This window comes from Phoenix dactylifera, unplaced genomic scaffold (assembly GCF_009389715.1).
Source record: "Phoenix dactylifera cultivar Barhee BC4 unplaced genomic scaffold, palm_55x_up_171113_PBpolish2nd_filt_p 001853F, whole genome shotgun sequence".
NCBI classification, from domain to species: Eukaryota; Viridiplantae; Streptophyta; class Magnoliopsida; order Arecales; family Arecaceae; genus Phoenix; species Phoenix dactylifera.
Window position 1 is genome coordinate 53,219 of NW_024069144.1, and position 12,927 is coordinate 66,145.

The 12,927-nt window shown below is 44.7% G+C and overlaps 1 protein-coding gene across 1 annotated transcript; it reads right to left on the minus strand.

Moving 5' to 3' along the window:
- Positions 1 to 11,860: 11,860 nt before the first annotated feature.
- On the minus strand, positions 11,861 to 12,628 carry LOC120109143. The gene has a single exon (XM_039122894.1). It carries the CDS (start codon positions 12,626 to 12,628, stop codon positions 11,861 to 11,863), a length of 768 nt encoding a protein of 255 aa, XP_038978822.1.
- Between the last annotated feature and the right edge of the window lie 299 nt (positions 12,629 to 12,927).

The window sequence follows — 12,927 nt, forward strand, 5'->3', positions numbered from 1 at the left end:
TTAGTTCCAATTAAGTATTTAAAGATTCTCTTAACTGCAGCTAGGTGTGATTCTTTAGGATTAGCCTGATATCTAGCACACATGCACACACTAAACATAATATCAGGCCTACTTGCAGTAAGATACAGTAAAGAACCTATCATACCTCTATAAAGTTTTTGATTTACAGATTTACCTGATTCATCTTGGTCTAACTTACATGATGAGCTCATGGGGGTGCTGATTGACTTGTTTCCCTCCATATCAAACTTCTTGAGCATCTCCTTGATATATTTTGCTTGATTGATGAAGATGCCTCCTTCAGATTGTTTGATTTGAAGCCCGAGGAAGTAGTTCAGCTCTCCCATCATGCTCATCTCAAACTTACTCTGCATCAAATCAGCAAATTCCTCGCAGAGGCGATTGTTAGTAGCACCGAAAATGATATCATCAACATAAATCTGTACTAATAACATATCCTTATTTTTCTTTTTCAGAAATAATGTTGTATCTACATTTCTCCTAGAGAATTCATGTTCTAATAGGAATTTACTAAGTCTTTCATACCATGCTCTAGGTGCTTGTTTTAGTCCATAAAGTGCTTTGTTCAGTTTATACACATGATTAGGGTATTGATGATTTTCAAAACCAGGAGGTTGTTCTACATACACCTCCTCATTAATAAACCCATTTAGAAAAGCACTCTTTACATCCATTTGATATAGTTTGAAGTCCTTAGAGCATGCATATGCTAATAGAAGTCTAATTGCCTCAAGTCTAGCTACGGGAGCAAAGGTTTCATCAAAATCTATGCCTTCTTCTTGATTATAACCCTTTGCTACTAGTCTAGCCTTATTCCTTATAACAATTCCATTTTCATCTAGCTTATTTTTATATATCCATTTAGTACCTATAATTGGATATTCAGAAGGTCTCTCCACTAGATCCCAAACCTTGTTTCTAGTAAATTGATTTAGTTCTTCTTGCATTGCATTTATCCAATTTACATCATTTTCGGCTTCTTCTATATGTTTGGGCTCAAAGTGTGAAACAAAAGCTAGATGATTATTCAAATTCCTAAGGGATGCTCTAGTCCTAACCGGTTGTGATGGATCATCTAGAATTAGTTCCTTAGGATGCCCGTGAGCATACCTCCAAGCTTTAGCTAGCCCATGATCCACTATAGGCTCTTGGTTTGACGATTCTCCTTCAATCAACTTTTGATTATCATCTTGTAATCCCATCTCATCTATCTTTTCTTCAAGTATTTCAATATCATCATCAAAATTAACCTTCTTACTAGATGAGATGTCACTAGAGTCATCAAAAACAACATGTATAGATTCTTCTATAACTAGGGTTCTTTTATTAAAGATTCTATAGGCTTTACTAGTTGTAGAATAACTTAGGAATATTCCTTCATCAGATTTAGGATCAAATTTCCCTAGATTATCTTTCCCATTATTATGTACAAAACACCTACATCCAAAAACATGAAAATAGTTAACTTTTGGTTTTCTGTTTTTCCACAGTTCATAAGATGTTTTCTTTATAATGGGTCTTAATAAAACTCTATTTAATATATGGCAAGAAGTATTAATGGCTTCTCCCCAAAAGTACTTAGGGAGGTTACTTTCACATAACATCGTTCTAGCCATTTCCTCTAGAGTTCTATTCTTCTTTTCCACAACTCCATTTTGTTGTGGTGTCCTAGGTGCAGAAAAATTATGGGTTATCCCCTTTTTACTACAAAATTCATCAAATAATTGATTTTCGAATTCGGTACCATGGTCACTTCTAATGGCTATGACTGAAGACTCTCTAGCATTTGTTACTTCCTTATGGAACTTTTTAAACATTGAAAATGCTTGGTCCTTATGTGCTAGAAACATGACCCATGTGTACCTAGAGTAATCATCTACTATGACTAGACCATATTTATTTCCACCTAGGCTTGTTGTTCTAGTTGGACCAAATAGGTCCATGTGTAATAATTCTAGAGGCCTAGAGGTAGAGACACATTTTATGGATTTAAAAGAGTTCCTAAATTGTTTGCCAAATTGACATGCTTCACATATTTTGTTCTTTTCAAATTTTAATTTTGGCAAACCTATCACGGAGTCTCTTTTAACTAATTTAGTTATTGTGTCCATGCTTGCATGACCTAACTTACGGTGCCATAACCAACTAGCATCATTATCTTTAGTTTCATTTACAACTAGACATTGGTTATGTTTTGCAAGATCTTCTAGGTCTACAACATATACATTTCCACGTCTAATCCCTTTAAAAACTAAGCTATTATCATTAGGATTTGTTATAATACATAGTGATGGTTTAAACATAACATCATATCCTTTATCACATAATTGACTGATGCTTAACAAGTTATGCTTAAGACCATCAACATATCTAACATTATCTATAAAAGTAGAAGGGGTGATTTGAACTTTACCAATACCAATGATGTGACCTTGGTTGTTGTCTCCAAACGTCACAGCACCTCCCTTCTTAGCTTCAAGGGTGAAAAATTGGTCTTTATCACCCATCATGTGCCTTGAGCAGCCACTATCCAAATACCAGCAATTTTTGTTGACCTTGGCTGCAAGACACTCCTACACAAGCAAATCATGTCATCTTAGGTACCCAAGTTTTCTTGGGTCCTTCATGGTTAGTCAAGTTGGTTCCTTTTGGAACCCATACCCTTTTAATTTTTCTTTTAGTTTTACTTTTCCTAAAATTACATACATTTGCTTTATGGCCTACTGTACCACAACAAAAGCAGGTTATTTTCTTAGTTTTTGTTTCCCCAGCTTTAACAAAGAAGTTACTAAGAAGTTTTTGCTTATTCCTTGGTTTATATCCTAAACCGGCTTTATTAAACACTGCACGTTGACTATTTAGTATCATGTTTAATTTTTCAGAACTATAGGTAAATCTTTCAACTAAGGGTTTGTATTTGTTAAGTTCTTTAGTTAGTGTCTGATTTTCGGCTTTTAGATCATTAAGTTCTTTAGTAAGATCCTTATCTAAGGTTTGTTTATATTTTTTAAGTTCTGAAAATTCCTTAGTTAGTTTTTCATTTTCTTTAGTTAAGGTGTTGGTCTTTTGAGTTAAAAGTTGGTTGCTTGTTTTAAGTTCTATATTTTCTTTGGTGATTAAATCCTTGTCCTTAACTAATTTATCGTATTTATGTAGGTATGATTGATTAGTTATTTTCAGTTCTTTATTCTTAAGATTTATAGCCTTATATTCTACCATTAATTCATTAAATGCATCATAAAGTTCATCAAAAGAAAAATCGGGATGCGTGTCGGAAGTTACCTCGTTTTCGTTGGCCATGAAATAGAAATTGGCCTTCTCTTCTTGTTCATCATCTAATGAGGAGGATGATGAGTCGGAGTCCGATAGGGTAGTGACAAGTGCCTTTTTCTTCTTGTACTTACTCCCCTTCTTCAGTAAGGGGCACTCCGCTCTTATGTGACCCGGCTTCTTGCACTCGTAACAACCAATCCCCTCATTTTTCCTTTCCTTACCTTTGTCTTTGCGGTAGGAATTTGAGGGGCCTCTCCTTTGATGATAGGACTTCTTGTGGTTGGTGAATTTCTTGAACTTGCGCACAAGAAGAGCCTCACCACCATATTCCTCATCTTCTTCTTCTTCACTGCTGCTGCTGCAAGACAAGTCCTTGTTAGAAGAAGTAGATTTAAGGGCTATTACCTTTTTCTTATGGGAGGACTCTTCCTCGTTGTGTTGTTTCATGGTGAGCTCGTGCGTCATGAGGGATCCAAGAAGCTCCTCAAGTGGTAGCTTGTTCAAGTCCTTGGCTTCTTGGATTGCTGTCACTTTAGCTTCCCACGACCTCGGTAGACACCGAAGGATTTTCCTGACAAGCTCACTGTTAGTATAGTTCTTGCCAAGGCTTTTTAGACCATTGACAATATCAGTAAACCTAGTGAACATGGATGTGATTGTTTCATTTGAATCCATTTTAAATAGTTCATATTTATGAACCAAGATGTTTATTTTGGATTCCTTGACTTGATTCGTGCCCTCATGGGTCACTTCAAGTCTGTCCCAAATTTCTTTTGCTGAATTACAAGTTGAAATCCTATTGAATTCATTACGGTCTAAGGCACAATAGAAGACATTCATTGCTTTAGAGTTTAATTGTGCCTTCCTCATGTCATGTTCATCCCAGTCCATTTCTAGTTTAGGTACCTTAACACCATCTACGTAAATGGATGGGATGTATGGCCCATTTACTACAATGGACCACATCTCATAGTCTTGGGCTTGGATGAATATTCTCATCCTAGCCTTCCAGTATGAGTAGTCAGATCCATTGAAGAAAGGGGGTCTTTGTGTGGACTGACCCTCAATGTGAGAAGATCCAAATGGGGTTGTCATTTTGATCTTTTAACTCTTGAGTGGAAGAGTTTTTGGCTCTGATACCACTTGTTGCCCAGATAGACAACCCAAGAGGGGGGGGGGGTGAATTGGGTTTTTAAAATAATTTGGCTAATTAAAACTTTGTGGATGATTAATTAAAAACTATAGCAAGTTATTTAATTAAAGCCTAGTGCTGTGAGTAATGTGCGGGGAAGAAGATGAGAGACAATGCACTACAAACACAAAGTTTTATAGTGGTTCGGAGCTAACCCTTGCTCCTACGTCCACTCCCCAAGTCTCACTTGGGAATTTCACTATAACCCCCTTGGATTACAGCCGGTTGTTTTGCAAGCTCACAACCAAACTTGTTGTTTTACGAGCTCACAACGAACTCGGTCGGTTTTTCCAAGCTCACCGACTAGAACCAACCCCGATTGTTTTCCCGGGCTCACAATCAAACCCTTACACACGTTGGTTTTAACTTGGCTCACCAACCAACCTTAAACCCCTTGATTCAATCCCCCGATTGAATCAAGTAAATACAAGAGATAGAAGAAAACAGAAAATAGCTTCTCAAAAAGCAGATTTAAAACAATATAATCGTAAAGGAGTTAGAAGCCCTCAAACGCTTTTAAGCTGGTGAAGAGGTATGGCTTCTGGAACTCCGGTCTCCTCTTGAAAGAGTGGTCGACTTGAATGCAGGAGGAGGAAGCTTTGATTGTTGGGAAGAAGTTGTTGGAGCAGTAAATGCAGATCTTTCCTTTTTCGTTTAAGAGCACTTGGAGAGCTTGAAAACTTGAATGCTTGGAGTGGAATATCTGTTCTCTGCCTTGCTACAGTCCTCTGTGGCTATTTAAGCCAACCCCCACGGAAACTAGCCGTTACTCTGCTTTTTCTGGCCGTTCTGCACACTCTGCGCAGCCTGACAATATGACCGTTGGTGGGTTGGAGTCGACTCGCGCGATCAGGAGTCGACTCGGCTGTAGCAGGAGTCGACTCACGCTTTTTCGGAGTCGACTCGGCAACTGTTCCAAATTTGAATTAAAGTTGCCGTCTTGACTGGGAGTCGACTCGTCTTGACCTGGAGTCGACTCGCCAACTTCTGGAGCTGACCTGGCAATTTTGGAGTCGGCTCATCCACTGAAGTCCGTGGATCCAATTTTGAATTTTGTCCACTCGAGTCGACTCGACTGTCCTGAGAGTCGACTCGAATCTCAGAGCCCGAACTCCCGATTCTCTGTCTTTTGGCTCATCCAGTCTTGGAGTTGACTCGAACTTCCTTGGAGTCGACTCGGCTCTCAGTTTCCGAAAGTTGGTCTTCTGCCTTTTGACGTGAAGCTTGTCTCGGAGTCGACTCGAGCTGTCTGTGAGTCGACTCGAATCTCAGAGGCAGTAACATGGTCTTCTGTCTGTTGATGGTCGCTCAGTCTCGGAGTCGACTCGCGTACTGCGGGAGTCGACTCGAGCTCGTGCCAGTGAACTTGATACGCTTGGAGTCGACTCGTGATACTCGGGAGTCGACTCGAGTCTCAGACTTTGGTTCAGCAGACTTCTTACCTTATCCAAAATACTATGAACCAAATCTAGAGACACTTGGACAGGATTTTCACTAAAACACTCAATTGAATTCATTAGTAATCACAAGATATACTCAAATGCTTTGAGCTCATCAAAATCAAATGGGGTTTTAATCAATCACTCCACAAAGATAAGGGGCAAAAATTGGGAGGGATAGAGGAGAAGGCAAGTTTGGAAATGGGGGAGAAAGAGATGGGAAGGGAGAGACCTGTCAGCTTTTTGCTGCTCTGAAACCATGAAATAGAGATCTGAAAGCATGAATTTGTGGCAGCAGAGGTGAATCAGCTGCTATAAGCTCATGAGCATGTAACGATGAAATGAAATTGATATATTATTCAGGAAGCTTATTGCATGTCAATCCAAAGCTTATTGCATGTTAAACATTCAGAATGGGAAAAAAAAAAGAAAAAATAAACAGCTAATCAAATAATTTTTATAATAGTTTCAAAGTAGTATAGCCGACCTGCACTAATTATTAATATAAATTCAATTAAATACTCTAACTAATATGACTAAAATCTCATCAACTGAAGATATTCTTAGAAGATCTAACGCACTTTAAAGTCTCATTGTGATCATGCATCTGGATCTAAAAAATAGAGAAAACATGATAATAAGCTACACTAACCAAGCAAGCAACATAAAATCCTAGAATAGGGTCAGAGCATACCAAATAATTAGCTAGAGCACAAAATATTGACTAAAAAATAAATCATTAATAATATATATTTCTCTTTTAAAATTTATTATTATTTTTATAAACTGATACCAAAAATCCAACATTAAGCTATGGCCACGTAACCTAGTGTCATGATTACACAAAGTGCCAAAAATTACTATTATTAATCAATAGTGGCACGGTGTCCAAATATCACTATATAATCAGTGGTGGTATGATATCGAAATCAGTTTCTTATAGATTACAAGTCGACAGGGTCAATAAAAAATCTCCATTAACGGGGCTATATTATAGCCATGCTGAGAATACATACATACAAAACAGATATTTTTATAATTTGCTTACTCAAATGTTCTAGATTTTATGGCATATAACATAATTTTAAAATGATTATTAACATGCTTGACCCGTTTTACTAAGTACAAAACAAATATCAAAATTTAATCAACTAATAATTATTTTACCAAATAATTTGGAAAACATAATTTGAAGCATTAGATTACTTATCTCTTCTCGCTTTAAATCCTACTTCAGACAAACTGATCAAGTGTACCTATTTAATATTATTAAAATATTATTTATTTTAACATCATTGTAGAAGTTAAAATTAAAAACTACTGAAGAACGGCCTCATGCCGCCATATCAAGTTGGTTAGGTGCTTGTGCCCGATTGCCCAGGTCGGTCCGAGCACGGAAGGTTCAACAGATCAAGTGAAGGCAAAAAAGTGACCAAATTTTCAAAAAGTCTAATTGAGACTGACGTAATGGGCCGGTCTGCTGTCCGGTTACTGGGAGTGTTCGAGGTCTCCAAACTGGATTAGCTTGGATCCGAGCAACAAGAAAAGCAAAGTTTACACTAGGATCCCTAAGCCTGTCTAGAGAGAAAAAGAGGGAGAGGAGAGAAAATCTCAGTTCGAGTCTAGATTTGATGTTGGTCATAGGCTCAATTTGTGTGGTCTAGGCCGACCATCAGGGGAGGTCTAAGCCTACTCGATTAAAGGAGAGTCAGGGAGTAATTTTTTTTCCTCTTGGCCCAAAATGGATGAACACAGCCCAATACGGCTCAAAATAAATGAACACGGCCCAAGATGGATTGAACACGGCCCAAGATGGATGAATACGGCCCAAGATGGATGAACACGGCCCAAAATGGATGAACACGATCCAAATTGGATGAACACGGACCAAATTGGATGAAGACGGCCCAACACGGCCCAAAAGAGTTCTTAATCCTGATGGCTAAGAAAGCAAGAAGAAAGGGGGAAGAGAAGGAAGAGGGAAGAGGGAAGAAGGGTCGACAGCCAGTCGATAGCTGGTAGCGGTTCGCAAAAAGAAGCTAATAAGATCCGTTGTTTAGCCCAAAATAGGGGTGATTGCTCGACAAAAGGAAAAATGGAAAAGAAAGATGGAAGGGAAGCTCACCAGCATGTTGACGAAGAGAAAGAATCTCGACCATGGCTGCTCAACCAATGGCAATTGGTAGCGGCGGCGCTCAAAACAAGGAGGAATCAAAGGAAGCAGAGAAACGGGGAAGACTTCGGATGGATGCTGGCCAGTTGGCACACCGACCACCAGAGGAGAAGGCTCGGTGCGACTCAAAGATGGGTCAATCACTGAGAAATGGAGAATTTATAGGAGGTTTTCAAAGGGATCGTGGCTCGTTCACCGCCGTAATTCTTGCACCAGTTGAGCGTAATCGGCAGCTATTAAAAGTGGCCACAAAGCTGCCTTGGAATCAGCCCCCATCATAGCGAGGAAGATGGAATGCCTCCTCAAGCCACGGGCTGAGGTCAGTTGGGCCTATCAACTTCAGCCCAATACAACTCATTCAGAGCTTGTTCTGACATTAGAATATTCTGATATCCCCTCCTCGAGTAGCTGTCACTACCACTAGACCCCATGCATTTGCGGAGCCAATGTTGCTGGTCCTGTTGCTGCCCACAAAAGACCACCCCCAAGATGATAGGGATGGTGAAAAGGTGCCAGGTTCTGAAATCAAAGAGGATGCTGCACCAGACCAGATCGAAGAAGGACAAGATGAAACAAATGACTCACTGCCAATCTCTGATCGTCTGCACAGGACAGTGTCTGGTCCGAGGCGCTCTTTCTTCTTTTTTTTTTGCTAAAAATGGGTTTTCATACAGTACGTGTACGAATACACCCAATAAAGTCAAAAAAGACTAACTCACGGAGAGCCAGTGGCAGCTCCCCCTCCCCCACCCAAAAGGTGTATCCTGAATGATGAGCCGCGAAGGCAGCCACCCAGTCGGCTGCCCCATTAGCTTCTCTGAATACATGTTTGGCCTGGATTGACACCCCAACCCCACACATCGTCCCTATATCCCGAACCAAGGGGTGGTCTGAGCCCTCACCCCTCAGCTCCTCCTGGATCCAACTGATAACTGTGGCCGAGTCGCCCTCCAAGACAATCGCGCCAGCCTGCAGTACCTGCCTCGCATATCGAAGACCCGCCCAGGCAGCTCGTAGCTCTGCCCCGGGAACCGACGTACCGAACAACTGACAGCCTCCTGCTGCCACCACTCTGGAGTGCGGGTCCCGTATCACAAAACCCGCACCTCCTCGCGCACCTCCATCCAGGACCGATCCGTCGAAGTTGACCTTGAGGAAACTCGGGGGTGGGGGTTCCCAGGTGAAAAACACCTGCTGAGGAGCTGCCGGAGCAGAGAGGGAACCCCAGGTGTCCCGAGCTATCAGAGGTCCATCTGAAGAAAGTCTGATCTCCAATGCCTGGACTCGCGCGAACTCCGCAACGAACCTCGGTGACACCCTGCGCTCACCGAAGGTGCGGGCGTTCCTCGCCAGCCAGATCTGATGTGCTGTGCAGGTCGCTCGAATAGCTTCCTGACATGTCCGAGGCCGGGCCAGCCACTGCTGCATCATCTGTAAAAACTGAAGCCTCCCACACCAAACGCCCTGCGGGAACCCTGCCCACAGCCATGCCGACCTCGCCCACGTACACTGGAAGAGCACGTGGTCGATCGACTCCTCAACACTACATGTCCCGCACTCCACAGGGATCCCCCAACCTCACCTGCTCAGCACTACTCTCGTCGGAAGGCGGTCCCATGCCACCTTCCATAAGAAGAGTGCCGCCCTCGGGTGAAGCCCAGACCTCCAGATCCAAGTATAGTCCTGCCCCGGCTCATGCTCCTGCAGGATAACAGCGGCGAGGTCTCCCAGACTGATACTGGACCGGCAAGAGGTGCCCCAAACCTTGACATCAGGCCCCCCGCAACCTGGCACCGGAAGGGACCGAATCCTCTCAGCTAGGTATCCTCCGAATAGCTGACGTAGCCTAGCGTCATCCCATGCTGACTCTCCTGGGGCAAGAAGATCGAAGACCCGCAACCCCTCCACTGCCTCAGCATCGATCATGGTCGGCCAGCACCTCAGTGGAACAGTATCCACCCATGGGTCCGCAGTCACATCAATACTCCGTCCATCGCCAATCAGCCACCTGGTGTTTGCTGACACCGTCGGCAAGTACCCCCCAATCTCACGCCACATGAAGGAGACTCGCCGCGCTCTCCGTGCGGCCTCTGAGCCCTCACGGCCATATCTGGCCGCCATCACCTGACTCCACAGCCCGTGTGGCTCTAACAAGAACCGAGCTGCATGCCGAGCAATGAAAAGCTCGCGCCACTCCAGTAGGGACTGCACCCCGAGACCGCCCTCACTAGTAGGCCGGCAGACATGCTCCCAGGCCACCAAGTGCACCCCGTGGCCTCCGCCGTATGACCCCCACAGAAAACATCACAGCAGTCGCTCGACCCTCAGCAAGGTCGTCTTCGGAACCACGGTGTTGGCCATGAGGTATACTGGCATGGACCCCAACACTGATCTGATCAAAGTCAGTCTCCCCATCATACACAGGGAGGCCGGTCTCCATCCCTCCAACCTGCTCTCCACCCGCTGCACTAGGTAGGAGCACTCTGCCACCCGCAGTCTACGGCCTGTGATAGGAACTCCCAGGTAGGTCAATGTCTCCTCCTGCTGAGGTATCTGTAGAATCCCTCGGATCTCCTGTCTGACCCTGCTCTCCGTGCTTGGGCTGAAGTGGACTGCTGACTTTTGAAAATTAACTCTCTGACTTGACGCCACGCAATAGTCCGCCACTACCCTCCGAAGGACCCGTGCATCAGAAACCGCGCCCTGGCCAAAAGAAGGCAATCATCAGCGAAAAGTAAGTGGGAAAGAGGACTAGCCCCCGGGGCGGGGACATAGGCCTCGAGCTCTCTGCGGGCACACACCCTCTGCAAATCACGAGACAAAATGTCAGCACAAAGAATAAACAAATAAGGTGATAGAGGGCATCCCTGACGCAGCCCCATGGTGGACTCGAAGAAAGGTGAAGGTGTGCCATTGACCAAGATAGAAAACCTTGGCTCCCTGACACACCCCATGATCCAACCAATCCACTGTTTGTGGAAACCATACGCCTCGAGTGCCTGCTGAAGAAATCTCCATCTGATCCTGTCGTAAGCTCTCTCCATATCCAGCTTAATAGCCATCAAGCTACGTCGCTTCGATGCTCGCTGCAGATCCCACATCATCTCCTGGGCCAACAGAACATTATGGGAGATGTTTCTGCCAGCTATAAAAGCCCCCTGCTCCTGACTGATAATGCCAGGCAGTAAGGGCTTCATCCTTCGGACCATTATTCTGGCCACAACCTTATACAAGGTTGTGCACAAACTAATAGGTCTGAAATGGCCGGGCTCCGCCGCCTCCTGACACTTCGGAATGGGCGTGATGAAGGTAGCCTTCCAATCATCCGGCATCAATCTCCTGAAAGAAGAAGCACTGAATAGCCTCTACCACTGCTGTCCGAATGATACCCCAATACTGTCGGAAAAAGAACGGGGGGAACCCGTTCGGACCCGGAGCCTTGTCTGGAGCCAAAGCCCAGACTGCCTCCTGAACCTCCTGTGCGGACACTGGTCGGACCAGGGCTGCGTTCTCAGTATCCTCGATTCTCGCATCCATCCTCATGGGATGGTCTCTGTCGCCGGACTCCTCATCCTCCGTCCATCTGTCACAGAAGAAATCCATCAAAACCTGGCGAATGGCAGGCTCACCTTCCACCCGATGTCCAGACCCGTCTTGCAGCGAGTGGATCGTGCTCCGCTGCCTCCGGATAATCGTAGTCCGGTGGAAGAAACTAGTATTGCGGTCACCCTCACGTACCCACTGAAATCGAGATTTCTGTCGTCAGAAGATCTCGTGCTGCCGTAGTAGTGAGTGGTGGGTCGCTAGAAGCCCCTGGAGATCACCCATATCATCCACCGAGAGCGCACCTTCTAGATCTTCTTTCCGCTGCAATTCAGAGATCGCAGTCTCTACCCCCTCTACTCTCCGGAAGATATCACCCACAGTCTCACGGTTCCACCGCCGAAGACGCCTCTTGGCCAATTCTAGTTTGCGCGACACCCGGTGCATAGCATCTCCACGCACCGGGATGCGCCATGCCTTACGGACAATATCCCAGGACTGGGGGTATGATAGCCAAACCTTCTCAAAGCGGAAGGGGCTATGATGACTAGGTCCCGATGATGTGGAGATCAGCAAGGGGCAATGGTCTGAGGCGACCCGAGGTAGGTGACTAACCCTGCAAGTAGGAAAATGGAGGATCCAGTTCGAGGACGCAAAGGCCCTATCTAGACGCTCCCAAACCCTAGCACTGCCGAGCTGATTATTGCACCAAGTAAACTGAGGTCCAGAGAACCCTAAGTCCACCAGGCCAGTACGCGACACAAAATCGCGAAACTCCCTCCTGTCCGCTCTATCCATAAAGGCTGCCCCGCCCCTCTTGTCACCCAAACTCAATATGCAATTAAAGTCGCCAACTACAACTGTCAGGACACCCTGGGCGGTAAGGCTGGTGATCTCCTGCCAGAGGACTCTCCTGACCCTATAATCCGTGCTCACGTACACCTCACACAAAACCCATGGGGCAACATCCGGTGCCGAGACAACCATAACTACCTATTGGGGGCAGTTGTGGAAGACATCAAAGGTCGCCACCCCTCGCCTCCACAGTAGCAGGATACCTCCCGACAGCCCTCGGGAATCGACTGCGTATGACTCCCAGTCCCTCCCCAAGCGCCGTCTCAAACGTATAAGCCCCTCACCAGATAGCTGGATCTCGCGAATGAAGCAGATCTCCGGATAATGAACTTGCACTAACCGTTTGAAGGATGACATGAAGGACGGCTTGGCCGCCCCCCTACAATTCCAGGCTAGGACCCTCATGGATCACAGTCCACGTAGTCGGCCTC